Consider the following 24,105-nt stretch of genomic DNA (forward strand, 5'->3'; position numbering starts at 1 on the left):
CCCGCAGTGTCATTTTTATTTTTTGTATCCTGTTGCTGCCAAGTCCTGCATCCAAAATAAATATGTTTGTAGAAATCTCTTTTAGGGTATTTACTGTACATAACAATAGTGACATGGGACGACTGCATTTCTCCTTTTCTATATATATATATAAATATAATACTGGTATATATTTTAAAGTTGAGCTTAATTTAAATGGTCCACTATGATGGGACCAGTGTGATGGGACCAGTAAGGGGACGCCAGGAGAAGCTGCTGGAAATCCTGGGACACAGAAACTGGGCGGCTTTCGGCTCCATGTTTGACGTTTGTACAGAAGTTAATCCGTCTGAAGATATTTTCTCTGGTCGGAAACGGGCTCAGATGCAGGCCAACAGGAAGGAGTGTGTATATATTTGATATGGTTAACCTGTGGGCAGGTGTGTTTGTGTGTGCGCGTGTGTGTGAGTGAGTGTAAGGATACGGACCGTGGAATGTGTGTGTGCACGCGGTGGGGATCATTGCGTTGAGGACCGACCCCCCCCCCCCATAAGGCTGTGCGTTTATTTAAACAAGTTATTTTTCTTTTTGTTTTCCTGACCTTATGCCGCGGTGAAAACAAAAGCAAACCTTCCAATGTTCATTCTCTGTTCATTCAAATGTACTAACTGGCTCTTTTTTGTTTTGACTTGTGACTTTATTTCCTTCCCCTTTCCCTCCAATGAAAGCGATTGGTTTAGCTGCTGGATCCATCTGTCCGCTCTGGACGGGTCTGTTTGTTACAATGCAGTCCGATGCTTGGTTTTGAAGCGGGGACTGATTTCACTGAGCAGTACAGAAAGTAACCGATGCGGTTAAGGGGTGAACCGTTCTCCATCACACTTAACAATAAAAAAAACAATGAACCACGAGAGAGAAGCTGATTCTGCACACTTGTTCAGTTGTTCAGCGGTCGACTGGAAGGAACCGCTAACCTCTTTGAGTCCCGACGGTTCTCTACAAGGCTGTCATGGTTACTTCATTACTCCGTCGGATGGGTTTTAAAGGCGGTCTGCGCAGTCCTGAGAGAGAGCGAGAAAAAGACTCCAAGCTCCAAGGACAGCAGAGGTGGACGTTTAGAATGGGAACTGAAAAAGCACATTTTCGATATTCATTGTATTTGTTTTGACATTTTCTTATTTTGGGAGTGGTGGGTGGTGACGTTATGCAAATCTTTTAATTCCATGTTTTACCACTATTTTGTTCATTTTTAAGTGGTGTATGTGACCAATCTGTTTTCTTGTGTTTTTCTACACAGTATATCTGTCATAATGCGTGTCTGTGGAACACCATACCATTCGTACCTGCCTTGGCTCTCTGAAAAATACATTTTTTCTTTTCAGTAAACTTGTAACTGGCAATATCGTTTGTTTTTGTTTTTATAAATAAAGATTTTCTTAGACAAGTTAAGGCTCTGACCTTGCGTACAGGTTTTGTGTGTGTTGCCCGCAGTGTTCTCTCTATAAACACAGGATTAATTATGTAGCAGTGACTGGCAAGTCCCTTTTATTATAATTTTATTTTAGATCCATTTCTAATGTGCATGTTTGGCATCCTTCAGGTAGACCGAAGACATGGTTCAAACAAACAACCTAAAGCTCTCGTTCTAAACTACTCCACCACAGAGCAGGCTAGGCCCGGACCACGTGGTAGGCTGACCCCCACGTCTCTCCCGGATAAACGACGATACTAAAACACCTTCCGGGAGATTTTCACATCAACGTGGACTATTACCTCTTTGTAATACAAAACTACTTAATGCTTTTATTTTATTCAATGCATCTTGGCCTCTGAACCGCACACCTGCCTAAATATAGCCGGTTATTCTAACCCTGCCGTGCTCCGGCTGGTCGTGGCCACAAGAATCTGAACCGTTGAACCTGACCCGGAGTCTCGCCCTGTGAAACCAATGACCTGGAGCGAGAGTGTGTCAGCCTTCTCCCCGTCACTTCCAGTCATGTCACCGTTGTGCGTGAATGTGTGCATTGCGTGCTTGAGGGAGGAGCAGCAGCGTGTGTGTGTTTTGTAACCGGTGAGACGTGTGAATGTTATCCTGACTCACCCCGGTAGAGCTGTGGGTTGGACAGGAGGAACTAAACGTTCCTGTGTCCTACCGATCCCCTGATGATGTCCGCACACGACTTAGCACCTTGCTGCAGCTGCTGGCTCACGAGGCCTTTTGGGACGGCGGCATTTAGTCGAGTGCTAAGTGGGTTTTCTGGGTATGTCTTGTATGCACAGGACCCCTTGGTAACATGTCCTCTAGAAATGTCATCACGCCCATGTCCTATATAAATCATGTTAAATGAATAGAGGAAAGGATTTAAAAAAACAACAACCTTGACCTTACCATGGTATATCCAAAACTGTGCTGTAACCAATCACTTCATAAAGAAGTCCACATGGTGGAACCAGACTAAGTTATGAACGGTTCTCATGTAACAAGATGAGAGACTAAGACGGCACGAGGTTTGACCGTTGGGACCGTAGTCATTCTAAGCATGTTCTGGAAGGATGTTGTAATGAAGCCACTTTGCTCAAATCTGACTATAAAATATATAGAAGATTTGTAAGGAAAACATGAGTTGGATCAGCCGTGTTAAGAAACTGCAGAGTGTCACACTTTGGATGAAGGCGCCCACCTAATGCAGTATATAAATAAAATCTGTAGTATTTGGGCCAGCCAGTGCCCATGCGCCGCCCTCCTCTCCCAACATGAGCCGGTACACACTCCCACCACTCGGCCTCAGGTCTATTTAAGGCTGCCTCTGTCTCTCCGTCTCACTAAGGGCAGTGGACTCTTTCTTGAACAACTCCGGGGGACACATGAGAAGTGTGAATAACTGGCTGGGAAGGACTCGAGACTAAAAGGGATTACACCGCGTCGTTGCGGGATTGGCCTCCGCCGTCTTGTTCTCGACCCCAGCTGCAGCATGGGGGGCTGTTCGATCCACACTGGGTCGTGAGTGTGTGCGTGGTCTGTGTGTGTGTGTGTGTGTGTGCTTGGCATCACAACATGTTCCTCGCGTGTGACTCCCAAGACCGGAGACCGCTCGGACACGTGTTCTCCCCTTTCGGGCCGACTTTGATGACGCATTTGGGACTCCTCGAACAACAAACAAGGGACTGTAGGAAACGTTCCATGTCTTCCTAGTCGCCCCCCTTCCTCCTCCTCTTCCAACGATGGACCTTCTCAGCGTGGAGCCGGCCCAGGGTCCCCCCCCCGACGACCGGGAGGAGTCCCACACGGGCTCCCTGAACTCCGTCCGCAGGACCACCCACACGGGGAAGCAGAGCGGCCTGGCCTACGGGCTGACGGTGGCCCTGCATCACCTGCGGCCCTTCATCCCCTTCGTCCTCATCAGCATCCTGGTGGTGGTCCTCGTCTACCTGCTGCAGACCATCATCTACGGGGGGCCCTTCACCGACCCCCACTTCTTCGTCAAGTTCGACCAGAGGTGGCCCCGCCCGGACCCCCCCCCATCGGGTGCTCAAGGTCGAGGCTGAAACCGTACAGCCCCGGTCCCCCACAGTCCCACCGCCGTGCCGGAGAACGAACCCCCCCCCACCCTGGACGGACACGTGGTTAACGTGACTCGAGGTTGAGGACGAAAACCCAAAGGACGGTCTCAGAGGGGAACTGCTGGACTGGGTTTGACTTGTTACGCTGCGTGAAGAACCAGGGTCTCACTCAGAAGCCGTTGACGGGACTGGAATGTGTCAACACGACAGTGACTGGAAATCAACGCCTCTTAGATTGTGTTTACAAATGTGTGTCCTTTTTTAACCTCCTATCTGAAAGAGAGCCCATAGCTACTTCTGGTGGTTATATGTTCAATGTTATTGAACTGTTATTGTTATTTATTCGATTTTTCCCATTAATCTAATTCAATAATTGAGTTTGAATCAAACAATTCCTAACCAATTGGCTGCCAATTGTCTTAGTTCCTTTTTTTTTTTCTCCGTGTATATTAAACAATGCATTATTTATTGATCACTTATTGAACCATTCAAGTTGTGCAAGACTGTAAAGTTTCAATAAAGTTTAAAACTAAAAAAATAACTAATATCAATAGGTTAATAACGAATACCTTAACTTTTTATTTTGAAGATATATGAAGCAGGCGTACCCCCCGGCCTAATGTGCTGAGCGTCAGCGGTTTTTCAGAGCGGGTCTCTTAGGAGAAACAGCACCCCCTAGTGGCGCAGCGCATTCCTGCCCGCGAACACGAGGAGAGAGAATGACATCACAGCGACACGAGGTTTCACTGAGATAAATCACATGAGAGCGTTATAACCAAAGGGCCATCAACAGTTAGCTTTCGATATTAAGCAAACAATATAACGGTGCAAACTTTAAAGCTGAAAGCTGTTGGTTGTGCTGGGAAAGAAAAGCATTGCACAGAAGTTGTGACAGTGTGAGCAAACGGTGAGTGTCAGTCCCACCTGTGTGGACTTGTGTCTCAAAACAAGCACCTGGGTTTTCAAACTCGCACCGAGTTATGCACTCACCGTGTAGACATGGACACATGGAGACTGTAGTGTGTGTGTGTGTGTGTGTTCGGTGCGCACAGTCTAAGCGGTTAATGGGAATTGTTTGCTAGCTCGCGGCCGCACGAAAATCAATCAATTAGACCCATAACCTCGACGGTGACCTTTGAACCTTCACCATCACTACTAACATATATAAACATTGTATTTCAGAGTTAATAACAAACTGTACATCACCATGATGACACTTATGTGTTATATGTTATAGTTGTTGAATGGTCGGACGGGAATATAACAGGTCACAACTAGTAACTAGTATTAAAATACGTGAACGTATTTTCTGCGTATTTCTCGCTTACATTCTACCCCGTCTCCCAGTAGTACCCGACTGAATGGGGCCATGTGGCGGTACAGAAGCCCAGGCTTTGGAGCCCTCCTCCTGGCTGAGTTACAGAGACAGCAGCGCAGCAACCAGTTCTGTGACGCTGTGCTAAAGGCAGAGGGTATGGACACACGCACGCACACACACACACACACACACACACACACACACACACACACACACACACACACACACACACACACACACATTTACACTAACGCTCAAATCAAATTAATAATTACACTGTAAACATGGGAATGGCCTTGCAGAGCACATGTGATCATAGTTTATTGTTATTTATTTGTAGTGTCTGTGAAACTACACAGTATAGCGTGTATGCATATCTACCTATACTGTATATATATCTAAATCAATATATAGATATAGATATATAGATATAGATAGTATGCATATCTACCTATACTGTATATATATCTAAATCAATATATATATATATATATATAGATATAGATAGTATGCATATCTACATATACTGTATATATATCTAAATCTATATATATATATATCTCACACTCCACATCTATACATCTACATCTATATATCTGTAACTATATCTCTATCTATATATATCTCACATTCTCCCACTTCTCCTCCTCCCGTCTGAAGGGGTGTCTCTGCCGGTGCACAGCTGCGTCGTCTCGGCTCTCAGCCCCCAGCTCTCGGCCGCCCTGACCCCCCGGCCCCCCACCCCCACCCCCTCCCCCTCCCCCTCCCCCTCCCCCTCCCCCTCCCCCTCCCCGGGCGGGGCCCACCACCTGCTGGAGCTCGGCGGCGTGGGGGCCGGCACCCTGCTGCAGCTGGGGGCCCTGCTGTACTCCGGGGAGATGGCGGGCGAGGGGGGGGAGGAGGAGCGGCGGCGGGCGCTCTCCGCCGCCGCCTGGCTGGGCGTCCACGGGCTGGCGGAGGCGGGAGGAGGGGGGGCGGCGCTCAGGGACGCGGCGGTGCAGACGGAGCCACCACCACCGCCGCCTCGCCCAGACTGGGGCTGGGGGTGGTGGGGGGTGGGGGGGACGGGGACCCAGGGCCACGCCCCCTGCTTGCGGGGGGAGACGAGTGCGTGCGTGGAGGGGGGAGCGCCGACGGCTGATGATCCGGACAGTGGCGTCGCGGCCGACGCCCCCTTCGCCCTCCTCCCCCTCCCAGCAGGGGGGCGCCACCACCCGTCTTCCCCCCTCCTCATCACGCACCCTGTCGCCTCACCGCCGCCCCCCCCCGCTACCTCGGTGGCCCTCCCGCCGGCCCCAGCCCCGGCTCCGCCGCCCCGCCAGGGGGCCGAGCTCCGGGGGGGGCCGAGGGGTGAGGGGGAGGAGCTGCGGCGCTTCGAGGGCGACATCCCCGCCTTCATCAACCACTTCCTGAAGCGGGGCCGGGGGGAGGAGCCCGCGGGGGGGAGGGGCCACCGAGGGAGGAGGCGGCGGGGAGACGGGGGAGGGGCCTGTCGGGCGCGCAGGGCCAGGACGCCCAGAGCCAAGGGGGCAGGGAGGAGCCGAGGAGCGGCCCAGCCGGGGGCCCAGCCGGCGGCCCAGGCGAGGGCGGCGGCGGCGGTGGCGGCCCCCCCCACCCTGGGGATCGGCGAGAGGAGGGCCCGGGGGACGCCCGTCTGCCGGACGGGCCGGGGGGGCGGCGCCGTGGGCCGGGCGCTGTGCCCCAGGACCCGGAAGCAGACGAAGCCCATCAGGCTGCGGCTGAAGAGGCGGGGCCGGAGCGAGGCGTGGCAGGTCAGCGGCAGCATGGACCACCTGGTGGCCTGCAAGAAGCGCTGCCGCCGCCGGGCCGACCGCTGCGGCAGGAAGGGCCCCGCGCCATGCGGCCCCGAGGTGAGGAACGACGCCCCCCCCCCCCCCCCCCCCCCTCTCTGTGCTCCGTCCTGTCAAGCACGACGCGAAGGGACCAATCAGAGACCGAGGCTGTATTGTTGATCCCAGTGACACAACGCGTCCATTCTTCACGCGTGTTCTTGTGTGCGTGTGCAACATCGGCGAGTGATTTGCAAACTTTTTTCTCGTTTCTTAAATCATCCGTTCTAGGAGAGCGTCGCAGACCTCATCGTTCCTCCGTCCACGCCGGCCCCGCCCGCCTACTACGCGGCCCCGCCCCTCTACTACGCGGCCCCCCCGCCCCCCCCCTACGCGGCCCCAGCGCCGTCCCTGCTGCACACCACGGCCCTCCCCGCGACCGCCGGCGCCGTGCTGGACGACCCGCCGGTCGATCCCTTCGACCAATCGGATCAGTTCGACCGGCTCCTGGAGCAGTTCATGATGGGCGACCTCGACATCCTGCCAAACCACAACGACAACAACAACAACATCATCAACGACAACAACATCAACAACAGGTGCACCGACCACAGCGCCACCCAGAGTCACGCCCCTCCTCCGGCCCCTTCCGTCAGTGGTTCCGCGGGCTGTCATTCATCTTCCTGCGTTGCCGTGGCGGCACAAGGTGGGTGTCGCGGGGGGGGGCCGGGACCCCCACCCCCCGCCGCCCCGGGCGGTTTCGGCAGCTCCGTGTGGGCCCAGGCCGGACGGGGCGGGGGCGAGATGCCGCCGCCGCCGCCGCCCTCGGCGGAGGGGGAGATCAACGACATCCTGGATCACTTCCTGCGCTCCTTTGAGCTGCAGATCGCCAACTGCGACTCCGGGGTCAACGGCGGCGGAGGCCACGCCCAGAGCGGCGGCGGTGGTCAGGCCCCGGGGACGGAGAGGGACAGCGGGGGGGGGAAGAGCCAGCCCGGGACGCAGACGGGTCGCAGACACAACGGGGCGGCGGCGGCGGTGCGTAAGCGCGGCCGCCCTCCGAAACGCAGGCGCCCTCACGGCATGGGGGGTCTCCGCGGTAAACCCGGCGCCAGCACCACCCCCCCGCCGCCGCCGCCTCGGCGGACCCCCCATGCCACGGCGGCGAGCCCGAGCTCCGCGCCGGCCGCGGCAGCGAGCCCGGGGGACGGCGAGGGGCGGGTCCTCAGGCAGAGGTAGGTGCTGCTGCTGCTCCGTTTCATCTGTCGGTTTTTGGGTCAGACGATCTCCAAACTAAAATAATCGTGTGTAAACGTATTTGATTTATTTTAGTTTTGTTTTTTTTCGTTTCGTTTAGTTTCGTTTTATAGAAATCGCAGAACAGCTCGATACGTATTTGTACGTTATTTTCTATATTATTTTCGAATCTTAACATTTTTGGGGTATTTTTATAAAGGAGGAAATTTCAGTTCTCAGTGACAGTGTTATTTTGGAGAGAAATGCTGAATATATGTATGTATATGATTGATATGTAATATATGTTTTCAAACCCCAAAAATAATCCTTTGAATAATCGTGATTTCATTATTGACCAAAATAATCGCGACTGTGATTTTTTTTTTCCCATACCCCGAGCAGCCCCAGGCAGAGGCTGAAGAGGGAGGCGTCTTCATCGTCGTCGGCCGGTTCCTCCTCGACGCCACAGCGAGGAACGCCGTCACCGCCGCCGCCGCCGCCGCCGCCGAAGCGTCCCAGAGCAGAACAGCCCCGCAAGGGCTCTCCGTCCGGTGGGACGCAGCGTGGCTCGGCCGTCGCCGCCGCCGCCGCCACCGCCCCCAAGCTGAGGCTCAACGCGCCCAGCGAGTGCCCGGCAAGAGGACGCGAGCCGCCTCCTCTCAGCCAGGGCCGAGCCGTGAGTGGGCTGCTGTCGGCCTGGAGCCAGGCCAGGGTTCAGGAGCCGGGGGACCGGGGGCTGTCGGCTGTCGGAGCGGGGAACGTGGAGGAGAAGCTGAGGCTGGTGCCCGTGGTGTCCCTGTGGAGGAGCCCTCTGCTCCTGCGGTCCTATCTGGACGGCCACAGACGTCACAGCACAGACGAAAAGGCAAGTGCAAGTGACAAAGTGTTTTTTTTATATATATAAATATTTAGGGCTGTCAAAATGAACGCGTTCACAGCGAGATGATTCAATTCTGGAATTAACGGCGATCTTTTTTTTTTAGGCACACTAGTGTATTTGCATAACCGCGATCTGACAGCCCTAATAAATATGTATATATATATATATATTAATATATATTTAATAAAAAAGTTAAGTCTTTTGACATTGTTTGTTATCAGATCAAATCTGCTTCCCAGAAGACCTCTCTGTCGAACACACCTCTGCCCTCCGCTCCGTCGATTCCTCCATCGATTCCTCCGTCGGTTCCTCCGTCGGTTCCTCAGTCGGTTCCTCCGTCGGTTCCTCCGTCTCCCAGATCCGTGATCTCCTACCCCATCAGGAGCAGGATCAAAGAGCTGCGCAACGTGGTGCGTATTCTCTGCACACACTCGGCTACTATACAGGCACGCTGTGTGCTACATTTTGTAATCGTTGAGTTGAGTTTGCCTCCGTCTGTGTGTGGATCCGTTCTGTGTCCCCAGCGGACGATGGCCCCTCCTCAGCGGACGCGTTCGGGGCCCCCGGCGCCTTCAGTCGGCCCGCTCACTCAGAGCACTCAGCCCGGTGGCGGAGAAGACGAGGCTCGGCCAATCGGGAGCCACGCCTCATTGGCCGCTACAGCCGCCAATCGCACGCCGGCTACGCAGAGCTGTGGCGGAGACGGAAGGCCGAGGATCGAGGGCCAACGACGCGAGGACGACCCGCGCGGGACGCTTCCAGAGGTGGACTCGCGGCCTTTGCGACGGCGGGGGGTGAAAAGACGCACGGAGCTCCAGGAGCAGATCACCGAGGCAAAGAGGGTTCGTCCGGACCAGGGGGGACCAGTCCCCCCAGCACTAGGCCCCCCCAGCAACAACCCCGGACACCCTCCCTGTCCGCCCGAGGAAGAGGAAGGGAGGGTGGTGACCGTGGACACAGACGACGTCATCATCGATGTCGTCACTGTGGATTCGCTACAAGGCCACGGAAACCATGGCGACCTTTCGCCAGAGGCTACCTCTGAGGTGGAGGTGGACGTTTTAGGAGTGGAGGCAGAAGACGGGACGGGGCAGCAGCAGGAGGAGGAGGAGGAGACGGACCAGGAGACGAGGAGCAGGGCGGCGGTGGTGGACGAAGACCAACACGAGGAGGTCGACGTTGAGGAGGAGGACGGCGTAGACGCTGAGGTCGAGGTCGAGGACGAGGTAGACGTTGGCGAGGAGGAGGTCGGAGTAGACGCTGAGGTTGACGCCAGCGGGGCGGTCGGCGAGGAGGAGGCCGATGAGGACGTTGACATCGACGGAGATCCAGAGGGAGGCTTGGGTTGGGCGGGGTCACCGGAAGTCATCGACGTCCCGGCGTCGCCCGACGCACCCGGCCTCCCCGCGCACCACTGCTCACCGCGGAAAGACGCGAGGGTGGCCGCCCCCAGGAAGCCTTTCACCGCAGCGGCGCCGGAGCGCCGGGGGTCAGAGAGAGTCAACCTCGGATCCACGGGGAGTTGGGAGGAGGAGGAGGAGGAGGAGGAGGAGGAGGAGGAGGAGGAGGAGGAGGTGGACGTCACCGGTGGGTGCAGCCCGGATGCTAAGGGAGGAAGAGGATGGTGAAGATGTTGCTGTGCTGGGGGGAGAGACGGCCTGCAGTCCGTCCCAGGGCCTGTCGCCCTGTCCCCTGCCATGGTGGTAAGGTCATCCCGATCAGTCGTTGATCGGTGTGATTTCATGGTTAAATTTTATTTGATACGAAACATTTGGTGGCTAAAACCTTTTGCTAAAACCTTTTTTACAAAATAATTTTGTTCTTCCTGTCCATTATTCTTGCAGCCCCAATGTAAACATAACAGAAGGGCTTGTTTCTAAACCGATCCTTCTCCCCCCGTCCCCATCCAGCTCTACCTCCCGACAGACAAACACACCTGAACCTCAAACTGCTGCTACTGGTTGGGAAGAACAGATCTCACAGCAAAGTGTGAAAACGGCAGTCTAACTAGATTGATGTCGCCGTTTTTTTCAGTTATAAACGTTAAAATTTCAGACGTTTCTGCAGGACCTCAAACTTTGTTTACAACATTGGTAATGATTATGGACTAAAATCAGGTTGTTCATGTGTTATAACTCTTCCTATGTCAGTATTTTGCCATTGCAATCCCAAAGCACTTAACTTTAAAAATTGAAAACTGCAGCTTTAGTTTTATTGTTCATTCATTTTTTTGATTGCTTCCCTTCAAGTACTTTTAAGTTGATTTTATCATTTGTGCTAATTTGTGGTAGGTTAATTAATGTGACCAAGTTGAATTGTGTTTAACCCATAGTGTCATACAGACCAAACTTTAGATCACTTCAAGTGATCCCGTTCATTTTATTTAGATCGTTCCATACCTCAGCATATTCTGGTATTTAAATCAGGGATCAGACTATTTTGTACACCCTAAACCACAATAAATAAAAGTTGAAACTGGACTCATCCGCTGTCATTTATCCGTAATTATTTCTCCACATTTCATCGCTGTGTTTAAAAAGTAGTGAGTAATCTCATACTTTACACTATTACAGGCAAGGAGAACATGAATGAATACACGGGCAGGACTGGTTGATGTGAACCCAAATTTTATTGATCATAGACCATAGAGGATGGACCCCGACACCACACGACAGCAGAACACATCCGAGCTGCACTGCCCAGCAGCTCCCAAGTCCAGAGGCTCTGAAGACACCCAGGTGCACCCTGGGAGACCAACCTTCAGACCTGGCAGTTTTACTCCGGAACAAACCCTCTGCTCACCCCCCCGCCCCCCCCCCTCCACCTCCTTGCTTAGCTTCCAGCTCTCTTCAGAGAAGGGGTGTGGTTTGGTTCTCTCCCCACCCCCACTCCGCAGGGGGGCCGGGCCCAAAGGCAAGGCACTGGGCTCAGGAGTGCGGCGCAGGTGTAGGTCAGCGCAGGTGTGTTGAGCGCGCGGTGGTGTGCGTGTCTTGTTCTCTGTGTGCATCAGTGGTCACCCTGGGGGGTGGCGGGGGGGTGGTGTCAGTGCGTCTCAGTATGTGTGTTTGTTTGCGTGTTTGAGGTGAGTGAGGGCTGGTGTGTGTGCGTCTCTGTGCGATATTGTCTCTCGTTTCCTGGATCAGATGTTACGTCGGAGGCTGCGGGTTCCATTCCCTGGGGAGGGGGTAGCTGTGGAGGCTCTGCTGGTCTGCTTTTAGAGAAGGGGGGGGGGGGGGATTGAAGAGAAGTAGTCAGGAAGTGATGTGAAGGATGTAAGGGTCACTCTTAAGGCAAAAGGAGGAGAGGAATGAGTGTGGGGGTGCAGGCTAGTGTGGTGGTGGGGGGGGGGGGGTTCGGGTCGCCTGTGGTACCGCGTTGCTCACCAGCAGCGCCTCTGGCTCAGCCGGGCCACCTCTTAGTGCTGGATGCGCCTGATGGACTGGATCTGGGGGGTCTGGCAGTGGGAGCCCCAGTTCTTCCAGTTCTGGTAGTCTCCGCTGTGCCTCTCGCACTCCATGATGTACTGCTGGCCCCTGTAGCCGGGGTACTGGTAGCACACGAAGCTGAGGAGGGAGGAGGGAGGGGGGGGGGGGGGTACCGTTAGAGACGCCACCAGTAACAGCGACTCGGAGGTGAGTGTGGAATCAGACGCAGTCCAGTGAATCAGTTGAGTGACCTTGCTGTGGGTTAACACCTCAACGCTGTGTGTGTGAGTGTGTGTGTGTGTGTGTGATTGGTGTGTGTGTGTGTGTGGAGGTCCCGGCTCGACTTACGCGCCACACTGCACGTGCATGGAGCCCACCTCGGGCTTCATCCAGCCCATGGCCTGCAGGGAGGGGTAGTCGTCGCACATCTCCACGCTGCGGCCCAGGAAGTTCTCCTTCTCGAAGATCATCATGCGGCTGCTCTGGTGGGACTGCAGCGACCGGGAGGGAGGGGAGGGAGAGGAGAGGAGGGAGGGAGGGAGAGGAGGGAGAGAGGGAGGGAGGGGAGGGAGGGGAGGGAGGGAGAGGAGGGAGGGAGGGAGGGAGGGAGAGGAACAAGAGACACAGTGAGGAGGTGGATCGGACGGAGCTACAGAACTACAGACGCCCTCACAACTCGACACCTCGCCCTATTATGTGGACCCCGTGTGGTGAGCGTGACTCCGCGTCTTCTCGTCACCTGTCACCGACAGACCCTTTGGTGCGCCAGGGGGGGTCAGGGTCACTGGTTCAGTCCGCTACTCGTAGCCTCCCCTCTGGTTGCATAAAATAAGGTCTGAGTGACACCTAGTGTTTGTTCCTACGATGACCCTCCTGTTGAAGCGTCTATCGACACACACAAAAACCGCTGCTGTTCGGTTGACTATGATGCCGCTGAGAGAGAGACGGCGGGGCAGGGGGGGGGGGAGGTGGGGGAGGGGGGGGGGAAGGTGGGGGGGGGGACTCACGGCGCAGTAGATGGGGCGCAGGGACATGAGGCGCTCCACGTGGTAGGACAGGGAGCCACTGTAGGAGTCCCAGTGGGGGTACTCTCCCCTCTCCAGGATGAACTGCTGGCCCTGGAAGTCGTGGTGCTCAAAGCCCACCCAGCTGGAGAGAGAGAGAGACAGAGAGAGACAGAGAGAGACAGAGAGTTGACCTCGGGCGGCAGGAAAAGTGTGTTTCTGTGGTTTCAGCTGTTCTAGCAGAGGCTTCTCACAGTGAGCACGACGTCGTTGCTCATGGATCTCTACAGGTCAGGCTATAGGGACCTTGTGGATAATAGACACCTAGTACGTGAAGACGTGGAACAGCCTATAGCCACCTTTAACGGTTTAAAAGTTTTAAGACGGGTGTGAAATACAACAAGCAGAGACCAGCAGGGTTTTAAGGGGTCCCGGGCCGCCCCTACAATGCGCCTGCAATGCGCGGGTCGTCGGGTCAAACGGAGGAGGACTTACGCTCCGCTCTCCACCCTGATGGAGCGGATGTTATCCAGACCACACTCTTGGATGTTGCAGCACTCGGAGGTGAACTCCTGGCACTTGCCCTGGAAATGCTCCTGCTCAAACACAGTCACCTGGGGTGGGGGTGGGAGGGGGGGGGGGGGGGGGGGGGGGGGGCAAGAGACACGAGAGCCAATGAAAACCAGAGGAGCAGAGGAGAGGACTTCTGTTTTTTTCATCAAGGGTGAATTAGCAAAAAGGAAACAAGAGGAATCAAGTGATGAGTTGTCGTCTGTGTGGTCATCTCAGTGGGGGGGGGGGGGGGCTTACCTTGAAGAAGGGGGCCATGCCCATTCCAGAGTGGACCATGGGCTGGTTCATGGGGTACCTTGTATTTCTGTACATGTTATCACCTGAGAAACAAAACACTCTTTAGAAAGATTGTCGATATATACCGTGGATTCCAAAAATGTATAGTTATAAATGAATAGTCAGGCTGCTATAGACACGTTGAGTCTCTAGGATGTAGATAGGCCTATGACTTTGCATTGTTGGATAAGTTAGCATCCCAAAAGAAGGTCCGTTTTAAAATATAGATGAGTAGGAAGTTGATCAATGGACCATAAAAATTATTAATAAAGTTTGTTAAAAAAACCAAAAACACTTTCAACAATCTCTCAGGGCACTCTTGATGCCCTGACTCTTGAACTCTCGACTAAATTCAAACTGAAACATGAAATGCATATATTCACACACATAGGCCTAGCGTGGCCCTAGCTTTTTTTTTTTTTGAATGAACACAAGTGTGTCCTTACCTAGATCGGCTCTCTTTGAACTTCGGATATGGCACGCGCCTAACGGCTGTTTTTTACGTAGAACTTTGAGAGAACCTGGCGCTCCAGTTTTATACCGCCTGCCCGAGAGCGCGCCTGCCCGCGCGCGTCCACGAAGCGGTCGGTGGAGCGCGCTTCTCCCAGTCGTCCCTAATGCACCCAGGTGCGCGCTCGCTGGATGCCCGCGCGTCCCGCTTGGCCAGCTCAGCATATTCCACTGTGTAGCGCGGGTCCGTCCCAAGCGCGCCGGCCAGCGTGCTGCTGTTGTCAGGGGGGGTGAACAATAGCGCGCCGGCAGGTTCGAGCCCCGGTCAGCAATCCGCTGGCAGTGTCCGTTCACAATGGGGCTGGGGAGCCGGGAATGTGCGGATCAACTGAAATGAGACAGCCCTTCGGGCGAGTGGAAATGGAAAATTGTTTGATATTTTGTGTAGAAGAAATAAAATAAATGTAACGTGTTGAAATGAAAGTTAGTCAGCAAATCACACACATCTTGAACGAGGTCTGGAGTGTTCTGCTGCACACAGGTTCATTAACACGTTGAACACTCGTGTGAGGACCACCAGTGTCGTTGATCCACAATAAAAAAAATTACAGGCAATGTTTACATAAGGAGAATATATGTTTCTAATGAAGAAACGAAGAGTAGGGTCCACATCAATTAAAACAAAAATGAACACTGTGTCGAGCGTTCGTTTTTGACCATTAGCTAATTTATGACAATTAGCGTATGACTTATGGTGATTGTATATATTAATATTGTTTTCATACCTGTCAATAATGTGGCCTATCTGTGCTGGGCAAATGGGTGGCCATGATATCAGTAGGATCCTTCGTCATTTAGAACAAGCAGTTGTATGAGAGGGATCCAAAAATACCATGTTTTAAAGGGTTAACCTCCAGGAAGTCCATCAAAGAGGCTATATGATTTATGATTCAATTGTTTGGATAAATATATTTGTCACATATAATGATTATATTATGAGGCCATGAAGTTATGAGACACTGACCACTTTCCACACGCTGCAAACAGCTTCTTCAAATATTTACATTTACTATTTATTTAGGGCATTTAGCAGACGCTTTTATCTGAAGCGACTACATATATATATATATATATATATATATATATATATATACACAGTGATATACATATATCACTGTCAGTACAGTAAGGGTTTCTGGTGTGTTAAGCCATGGACTGTTTGTTGTAACTTTTGCTCCCAGTACACCACAACCAATACTCTGTATTCTGTAAACTCTTCTACCATGTCGCTGTGTGTTAGAGCGACCCTCCACTCGGGTCCAGTATAGTTTGGTCCACTCCCGTCTCTCCAAACCCCCCCCGCCCCCGCCCCCCCCACCCCTCCCAGGCCGTCCCTCTGTGATGATGTTCGGACTTCTATTGTCCCAGCTCTCTGACCTCAGCAGGTTTATTTCTCTCCGGCTAATCCCTCCCCTCTGGTCGCCAGGGTATAAAAGGGCCGGGCTGACTCTGTGGCGGTACACACGTTTCCTTGATCGAGGCATCAGTAGCACCAACCAGGTAAAGTGCACCTCCAGGGCCTGAAGCCTCCGGTACAGCTTCAGCTGTCGAGTCGCAGTACAGAGATAGAAGTACATGGGATGGTTTAGGTCCACGCCAATCTCCGGTCCAGCTCTCGACGGTTCAATTGATCTAAATCACCCGGTTCCACTGTGGTGGAGTGACACCACCTGATAACTCATAAGTAATGTCCTCTCTCTCTCTCCACCCACTAGCAATCATGTCCAGCGAGAAGACCAAGACCGCTTCCCAGACCGACGGCAAGGCCGCCCAGAGCAAGAAGTCCGAGATGGGAATGATGTCCTACAAGGTGGGTACCTCTGAGGACCGGCACAAACAGTGGTCCACGTTGTGGGTCCACTTCAAATCCACCGCCATATGAACTGGCCCTTGGCTGCAGGCGATCATTTGGACAAACGGAGAGTGTGAATGCTTGCGTGTACTGACCGACCACGGGTCTCCTGTCTCCCCCGCCACCAGATGTACGTGTTCGACCAGGAGAACTTCCAGGGCCGCATGATGGAGATCAGCAACGAGTGCATGAACGTGTGCGAGATGGGCATGGACCGCGTCCGTTCCCTGCGTGTGGAGTGTGGACCGTGAGTACCGACGGCTGGCCCCCCCCACCCGACATTTTGAGGATCACTATAGACTATAGTCTTAAGGAACCGTGGTGTTTACACACAGTTCTGCTCCACCTCCAACTCCTCCTGTTCTGTTCTCCCGCGCAGCTTCGTGGGTTTCGAGCAGATGAACTTCTGTGGTGAGATGTACATCCTGGAGAAGGGAGAGTACCCCCGCTGGGACTCCTGGAGCAACTGCCAGAAGAACGACTACCTGCTGTCCTTCAGGCCCGTGAGGATGGTGAGGAACCCCACCCCTCCACTCCTCCACCACCACCACCACCACCACCATGACCACCATCACTCCCACCTCCACCACTACCATAACCACCACCACCACCACACCAACATCATCACCTCCACCACCACCACCACCACCACCACCACCATGACTACCATCGTTATAACCATCACTGCCACCATCGCACCATCATTTAACACTCTGTCTCTCCCTGTCCCCCCCCCCCCAGGACCCCGAGAAGCACAAGATCTGCCTGTACGAGGTCGGAGAGTTCAAGGGTCGCAAGATGGAGATCATGGACGATGACGTCCCCAGCATGTTCTCCTACGGCTTCACCGACAGAGTTGGCAGCATCACCGTCAGCTGCGGAACGTAAGTGTGCCACCGAGTTTACCAGCACCATGTACCAGTGAGTGCCTCAAAGGCTGCCTAGCTGTGGCTCAGAAGCTCAGAGGAACTGATCTAGTGCTATTGGAGAAAGTGGAAAACATTGAAAACCATAATTATCAAAAAAAAAGTCAATAGTACAAACGTTGAAATGTTTGGTGTCGGTCTCTCTCCTCAGCTGGGTGGGATACCAGTTCCCCGGATACCGCGGTAGCCAGTACCTGCTGGAGAAGGGCGAGTTCAGGCACTTCAACCAGTACGGTGCCCGTCACCCCCAGTTCCAGTCCGTGAGGCGTATCCGCGACATGCAGTGGCACCAGCAGGGCTGCTACACCATGTCCACCAAGTAAGCTCCCACCAGAGCACCCCCCCCGCAGGAGCAGGAGAAGGAGGCCAGGGAGAAGGGGTGGAGCCAGAGGGACAAAGGCTGGGGGGAGATGTCTGAGACTTTGCCTCACAACTTGTTAGGGTCCGCCCTGGGACCCTGTGGGTGCGGCGGCGAGAACTCTCACCACCACCACCCATACGGGTCCTCAGAAACACCTCAGGGACAGGACCCACAGGACCCGTGGAAAACAAAGACACTCCTCCTCCAGCCTTTTCTAGCTCCTCTCCTCTCTTTCTCCCCCAGCGCGCCACCCTTCCTCAGCACCTCTCCTTTGAATCCTTTACTGCAAGAGAGAGGGAACCTGGCATCCCTTGTTGTGTCACTCTTGATTCTCGGCTCAGGGTCAGGGTGAGATGCACCATGGGAAGTTGAGTCCCCCCCCCCCCTCTGACTCCCCACCCTTACTTGCCCAGTGCATTTCACTCCTACTATGCTGTACAGAATCCTGGCCAAGTTTTCAATAAAAAATGTCAAGACGTAAAAACATTGTGTCTGCCTTGTTGTGTTATCATGGGACTTCAATCTCGGCTCATCTGAGCTATTAAATGATGGCAAATCATCACTTATCATAAAGACGTAAAATATATAAATGTAAAAATACATTAGACACTGGATCTGTAAATTCACTGCAGGGTTTATCACAGTAGGGCAATAACTACATTTGCCTTCAGGTGTCGCTGTGTCTTACACAGACACATCCATAGGTAGCAATTGTTTTTATGTACGAATCAACATAGGTTTCCCTATGTGGTGTTATCATTTTATGGTGCAAACTGATCACGTGATCAAACAGGTTATTCTATTCATGTTATAGGTTGTAATTTCCCCTATCGGAACGAGAAAACCAGGGAAAAATGAAGTTAATGATTTTGTTTTATTAAAAAAAGAAAACATCACATTTTTATAAACAAGGCTTTCCACTCAAACGACAAACATGAATATATCAAAAATACATTTATAAAATTAAACATAAATACTGTGTGGTTGTCTATATAAAGCTTTGATATGTCCCACAGCTGTTTCACAAGGCTCATTTGACCTAATCCCTTCTTCCACCCTTGTACGTTATCCATACACCACATGGCCGGCAAAATGCCCACTGTATCTTCAGAGCAACTAGGCTACTTTTCAGTGTAACTTTATACAAAAAAAACAGCGCTATAAAATGCTCACTAGTGCATCAAGAAGAATGTCTACTACAACATTGTGTCATCTCTTCTACTTTCCAGGAGTTATGTTATATATTCCCATCTACTTTTCTAGTGTGTCGTCCACACTTTCCGACATCTGGACTAACTCAGCGTGACATCATTCGCACGAATTCTGCAAAAAAAAGAGAGAGGGTGGTTGGGATAAGATGGAAGGATTTGAATGCACTCAAACGGGGGCTTAAACGTGTGATATCCAAATGGGCGCACAAAGATTAAACAGACGGACACCAGCAGTACATACAGCCTTTGATTATTTCTTTATCTCTCTCTAGATTTCTTTCGCTCTCGCTGTATCACACACACACACACACACACACACACACACACACACACACACACACACACACACACACACACACACACACACACGCATGCACACAGACACACAACCAAACATACACACACACACTCTCTCACTTAGAATTTAATTACTACAAAAGAAATGGATAACTTTCCCTCCCCCCTCCCCCTCTCCCTCTCTCACCCTCAAAGTCGACCAGTCCGTCTCCGTTGAGGTCCACGTCCCTCAGGATCTCGTCGATCTCCCGGTTGGTCAGCTGCTCGCCCATCAGCTTCTTCATGGCCTCCCTGAGCTCCGTGATGTTGATCTGCCCGTCGCCGTTGGAGTCAAACTGGACGGGAGACACCGGCGGGGGGAGGTGAACGTAGGTGAACCACGTTCATGGAAAAAACACACGCGACACTGGGCGACATTGGGGTATGCTATGAATGCTGCGGAAACATGTCCAGGTCATCCTATCGGATTCAAAAGGAAACGTCTGCAGCGGAAAAAAAAGCAAAAAAAGCAAAACCCTAATCCTAACCCAAACCCAAACCCTAACCCTAACAACCTTGACCCTCCACTGACCTCTTTAAACGCATCCCGAAGCTCCTTGATGCCTATCATGTCGGCCGTCTCTGCCAGCATCTTGGGGCCCATCAGCTCCACAAAGTCCTCAAAGTCCACTTTACCGCCACCTGCAGGTCAGACAAGAGCAGGGCCCACATTTACTCGGTACGTCTGGCTGAAGAAGAAGTCTTCAATCTAACCTGAAACGAAACAACAATCCGTGTTTTTTTTCCACAGACACTTTTTTTTATTCCACCCCACGATCCTCCCCCCACGACTCCAGACTCCAGACTCCTTTTATCCCAGTCCTCTCTCCAAGGCGGGGTTCGGCTCTGTTCCCCTATACGGACCCCCTCAGACACTCACAGATCTGCTGGCTGAGCTCGATCAGCTCCATCTCGGTGGGCATGTAGCCCATGGTCCGCATGCACTCGCCCAGGTCCCCGCAGCTGACGTAGCCCTTCTTGTTCCGGTCGAACTCCACGAAGGCCTCGCGGAGCTCTGTGTGGGGGGGGGGGGAGGAGAGGGAGGGGGGGGGGGGGGGGGGGGGAGAGGACCCGGGTCAGTGCTCAGAGTAGTACAGTGTGTTCGAGTGTGCATTGTGTGATGTAAGAACGCCGGGGGGGGGGCACGTGTCCCACATTCAGGACCGGAGTGGGGGGGGGGGGGGGGGGGGGGGCACTCACCTTCAATCTCCTCCGGTCGCAGCTCTCTGTCCTGTTGCAGGGAAACAGTGGAACACAATTAACACAGCTGTTGGTTAGGTTGGTCATATGCATGCAAACGAGGGCACTCACAGACACACACACACACACACACACACACACACATGCATAAACACGCAACACACACACACACACACACACACACACACGCAAACACATATGCACGGCACACACATTCGCTCACGCACACACACAGATGAACACGGACACAAATACATGCTCAGGCACACACACACACACACACACACACACACACACACACAGAAACACACACACACACACACACTCACACACACACACACACACTTGCACATATAAACATAAAGAGTACATAAACATTGTTCATTAATAATTCAAACAACAAATGTTGACAACTGTTTTGGAAATCAACATCATAATCACATGGTTCTCATATGACATCATATGAGGTCTGTCCTTGACTGCTGCATGTTTAACATGTATAAACATGTTTAAACATGGATAAACAAGCAGTGAGGCTCAAACAAACAACAAACAGTCACGCTCACAGTCCTTCAGGTAGACACATACAATGGGGTGAGGGAATCACAGATGTCACGTTATGAAGGAACTTATACATGATTGAAAATGATGTTGAGCTACACAGACTCCCTCTACTAGCAAAGGTACCAATGAAAACTGAAAACGGTCCATTACTGACCCCTTCGGTAGGTAAGAGAACTGCAGTCTGCCAGATGTCAAGCATTGAGAGCACTGGACCGTGAGCTCTGTCCGTTGAGTCAGCTGTCTGTGCTTTTTGAAAAGCAGATCGCTGACTTTTGAAGATGTGGAAGTGAGATCAGACGTCACTTCCAGATCCAACAGATTTTTTTTATCGTGATATTCTCTCAACTCCCTACTAAAAAAAACACTCTAACAAATAATCATTTGATGTTGTCGAACTAAGGGAACTCACTTTCTCAGCGTATCAGTGCGATCTAATGGGCACTCTGGTCTTCAGCCCCCAACTACTGTTCTACCTCACACACACACTGATACACATTCATAAACCTCATCATGCAACGCAGGAACACTTACATACAAACACACAGGAGAGCCCCCCTTTTTCAACATGCACTGCGGACAGGCTTCATGGAGTGCTCTATGGAGGGGCAGAGATATACCCCGGGGGTATTTATCACAAATCCTGTGTGATCAATGCCCTCCGACCTCCCACCACGGCAAAACAGCCCTACCAAACCACCCTGCCTACACCACCGCTCCCCATCAGCTGTCACCGCTGGGACAAATATGGTGTTCGTTTGACTCCATTATGATGATGATGGCGGTCGAATCCTTTAGGGCTGCCTTCGCGATCGTGGTTTTAATCCAACGTGCAGCTTCAGCGGAGGCTGCTACGGCCTCTTTGACCGCAAGCTCAATCCTGTTTCCATGGAACTAATCAATCGACCAGTTCGGGAAAAACCAGTCCAGAGGACCACAGGGCTTCCGATTGGTCGACGCCGGGCATGGCCCCTGGGTGAAAGTGTGAAGTGGAACACACACGCACACACACACACGTGCGCTGTGTAGCTCTGTCGCGTGGCGGAGGGAGAGATGGAGGTCGCGGTGACGGTGGTGATGATGACGACGATGCCGGGGGGGTCAGGAGTGTATGGTGGTGAGGGCGGATGGTGGCGTTCACATACACAGGGACACTATCACCATGCGTGTGCGTGCGTGTGTGTGTGTGTGTGTGCGTGCGTGTGTGCGTGTGTCCTACATACAGCCGTCTGGGAAAAGCCCTGCTTAAGGAAGATGCAGGCGGGGCCTACGACGTCCTGCAGCACGTCGCATTTCTTGACCATATCTGGGGACTCCGCTGCAGCGGGATGGGGGCCCCTCCGCGCCCCTCCGGCCCCAGCCTCCAGACCCCCCGCGGGGGGCGGCTGCCTTTCACTCGCCCCCTTCCCAGAGTCCCCCGGGGGCCCCAGAGGCCGGTTAAACCCACAACAACGTCCTCGTACGCTTTATGCATCCGACACGCTTGGCACGAAAACACACAGACTCTCTCGGTCCGCTCTGGGAAACGCTGCTAGTGGTCGCTAACTCCTATGGCAGCACGGTGCGGCGAATGGCTTTATTTTGTGTGTGTGTGTGTGTGTGTGTGTTTGTGTGTGTGTGTGTGTGTGTGTGTCTGTGTGTGTGTGTGTGTGTGTGTGTGTGTGTGTCTGTGTGTTTGAGTGTGTGTAGGTGTCTGTGTGTGTCTGTGTGTGTGTGTGTGTGTCTGTGGCTGTGTGTGTCTGTGTGTTTGAGTGTGTGTGTTTCTGTATCTGTCTGTGTGTCTGTCTGTATGTGTGTGTGTGTGTGTCGGTATGTGCTGCTGTCAGCTTTAGGGAGTCGATGGCATTAACTTTCACAGAGTGTTAACTCTGTGAAATCGTACAAATCATACGTGCATACTATGTACGCACGTTCAGATAGAGTATTATCCGACTTTTATGTTTTTATATATTTGAAAAAAATCAACATTGATCAAACTTGAAAGCAATCATGAAAGCCTTCAAACCGAGGGCTTTTATCAAGTGGAAAAACTTCAAACCGAGTATAGAATAAATTCATACAGACACATTAAGCATTCAGGACCCAGTGCGCTATAGCCCATGACGATATAAACACAGCAGCTCACCAGCTCAACACACACACGTACAACAACTCAGATGCAACTCAAAGCTCCTGTAATCCAAGGCCACACAGAGAGACGTCCCTGCTGTCTTACCTTCGTCGTGGCGTTGTTCATAGATGACTTGGTGCAGTTCCCCATCATCTCGCTGTCCCCCTCTCTTGTCAACTCACAGTCCGACTCACCCGTCTGCTCTGCTCTCCTCTCCTCCCCTCGCAACCGCCTCACTCCCCCCTCCCCCTTCAATCCCCCCCCCCTCCCCTGCCTCTATATCGGTGGTTTTGGTCAGTCTGTCATCAGTCTGTGTCTGAGTCTATTACTCCTCTTCAGTCTGACTTAATCAGTCCCCCTCTCTCTCTCTCTCTCTCTCTCTCTCTCTCTCTCTCTCTCTCTCTCTCCATCCTCTCTCTCCCCCCCATTCTCTTTCTTCATTCTCTTTCTGAATCTCTCTCTCTCGTCTCTCTCTCTCTGAATCTCCCTCCGCTCTCTCTCTCCATCCTCTCTCTCTCTCTGAGAGAGGACATCTTCATTCTGGGATTATGATCACATCTGCACTTAGAGTGAGTAAAATAAAGAGCATACCCAGGCTCTTATCCTTCTTTCGGCGACTCCCCCCCCCGCCAACCGAGACGACGACATTAGAGAGCTGCCCCGCGCCACACTAAGCTGTCCCGCTCTGTCTTGTCCTGTCCTGACACAACCCTGTTGAGCCCCCACTCCCCTACTCAACCAATACCCTCCATACCCTGCTATCGATACCCCTTTCCCTGCACACGCATCCCCTGGTAATTCTCTGGCAACCCTATCTCTCTCTCTCTCTCTCTCTCTATGTTCTCTCTCTATGTTCTCTCTTGGAATCTCTTTCTCTCTCTCTCTCTCTCTTCATCCTCTCTCTCTCTCTCTCTCTCTCGACTCTCTCTCTCTTTATTCTCTCTCTGAATATGTCTCTCTGAATCTCTCTCTCTTTCCCTCTCTCCATCCTCTCTC

The 24,105-nt window shown here is 52.6% G+C and overlaps 4 protein-coding genes across 4 annotated transcripts; 2 read left to right on the forward strand and 2 right to left on the reverse strand.

Moving 5' to 3' along the window:
• Positions 1–4,909: 4,909 nt before the first annotated feature.
• On the forward strand, positions 4,910–10,308 carry LOC311344745 (uncharacterized protein; the record flags this gene model as incomplete). The annotated part of the gene is made up of 9 exons (XM_084469094.1): positions 4,910–5,012; positions 5,519–5,622; positions 5,677–5,906; positions 6,012–6,272; positions 6,363–6,729; positions 6,940–7,883; positions 8,287–8,749; positions 8,986–9,174; positions 9,289–10,308. Coding segments are annotated over 9 exons (3,681 nt in total), but the record flags the coding sequence as incomplete, so codon positions are not given.
• A 1,561-nt stretch (positions 10,309–11,869) lies between these two features.
• On the reverse strand, positions 11,870–14,585 carry cryba1l1 (crystallin, beta A1, like 1). Its single transcript, XM_084469956.1, has 7 exons — positions 14,489–14,585; positions 14,004–14,086; positions 13,689–13,807; positions 13,197–13,338; positions 12,538–12,680; positions 12,148–12,327; positions 11,870–11,972 (listed from the first exon to the last, which is right to left on the reverse strand). The coding sequence occupies exons 2-6, from the start codon at positions 14,076–14,078 to the stop codon at positions 12,180–12,182; spliced, it is 627 nt and encodes a 208-aa protein (XP_084326082.1). The 5' UTR covers positions 14,079–14,086; positions 14,489–14,585; the 3' UTR covers positions 11,870–11,972; positions 12,148–12,179.
• A 1,687-nt stretch (positions 14,586–16,272) lies between these two features.
• crybb1l1 (crystallin, beta B1, like 1) lies at positions 16,273–17,653 on the forward strand (the record flags this gene model as incomplete). The annotated part of the gene is made up of 5 exons (XM_084469930.1): positions 16,273–16,362; positions 16,533–16,651; positions 16,784–16,916; positions 17,146–17,288; positions 17,482–17,653. The coding sequence occupies 5 exons, from the start codon at positions 16,273–16,275 to the stop codon at positions 17,651–17,653; spliced, it is 657 nt and encodes a 218-aa protein (XP_084326056.1).
• Positions 17,654–18,988: 1,335 nt separating this feature from the next.
• cabp2b (calcium binding protein 2b) lies at positions 18,989–23,259 on the reverse strand (the record flags this gene model as incomplete). Its single annotated transcript, XM_084469095.1, has 7 exons — positions 18,989–19,014; positions 19,387–19,534; positions 19,771–19,880; positions 20,119–20,253; positions 20,439–20,469; positions 22,271–22,402; positions 23,215–23,259. 7 exons carry the CDS (start codon positions 23,257–23,259, stop codon positions 18,989–18,991), a joined length of 627 nt encoding a protein of 208 aa, XP_084325221.1.
• Between the last annotated feature and the right edge of the window lie 846 nt (positions 23,260–24,105).

The sequence above is a fragment of the Micromesistius poutassou genome, assembly GCF_964030765.1.
Source record: "Micromesistius poutassou genome assembly, chromosome: 6".
In the NCBI taxonomy this organism is placed as follows: Eukaryota; Metazoa; Chordata; class Actinopteri; order Gadiformes; family Gadidae; genus Micromesistius; species Micromesistius poutassou.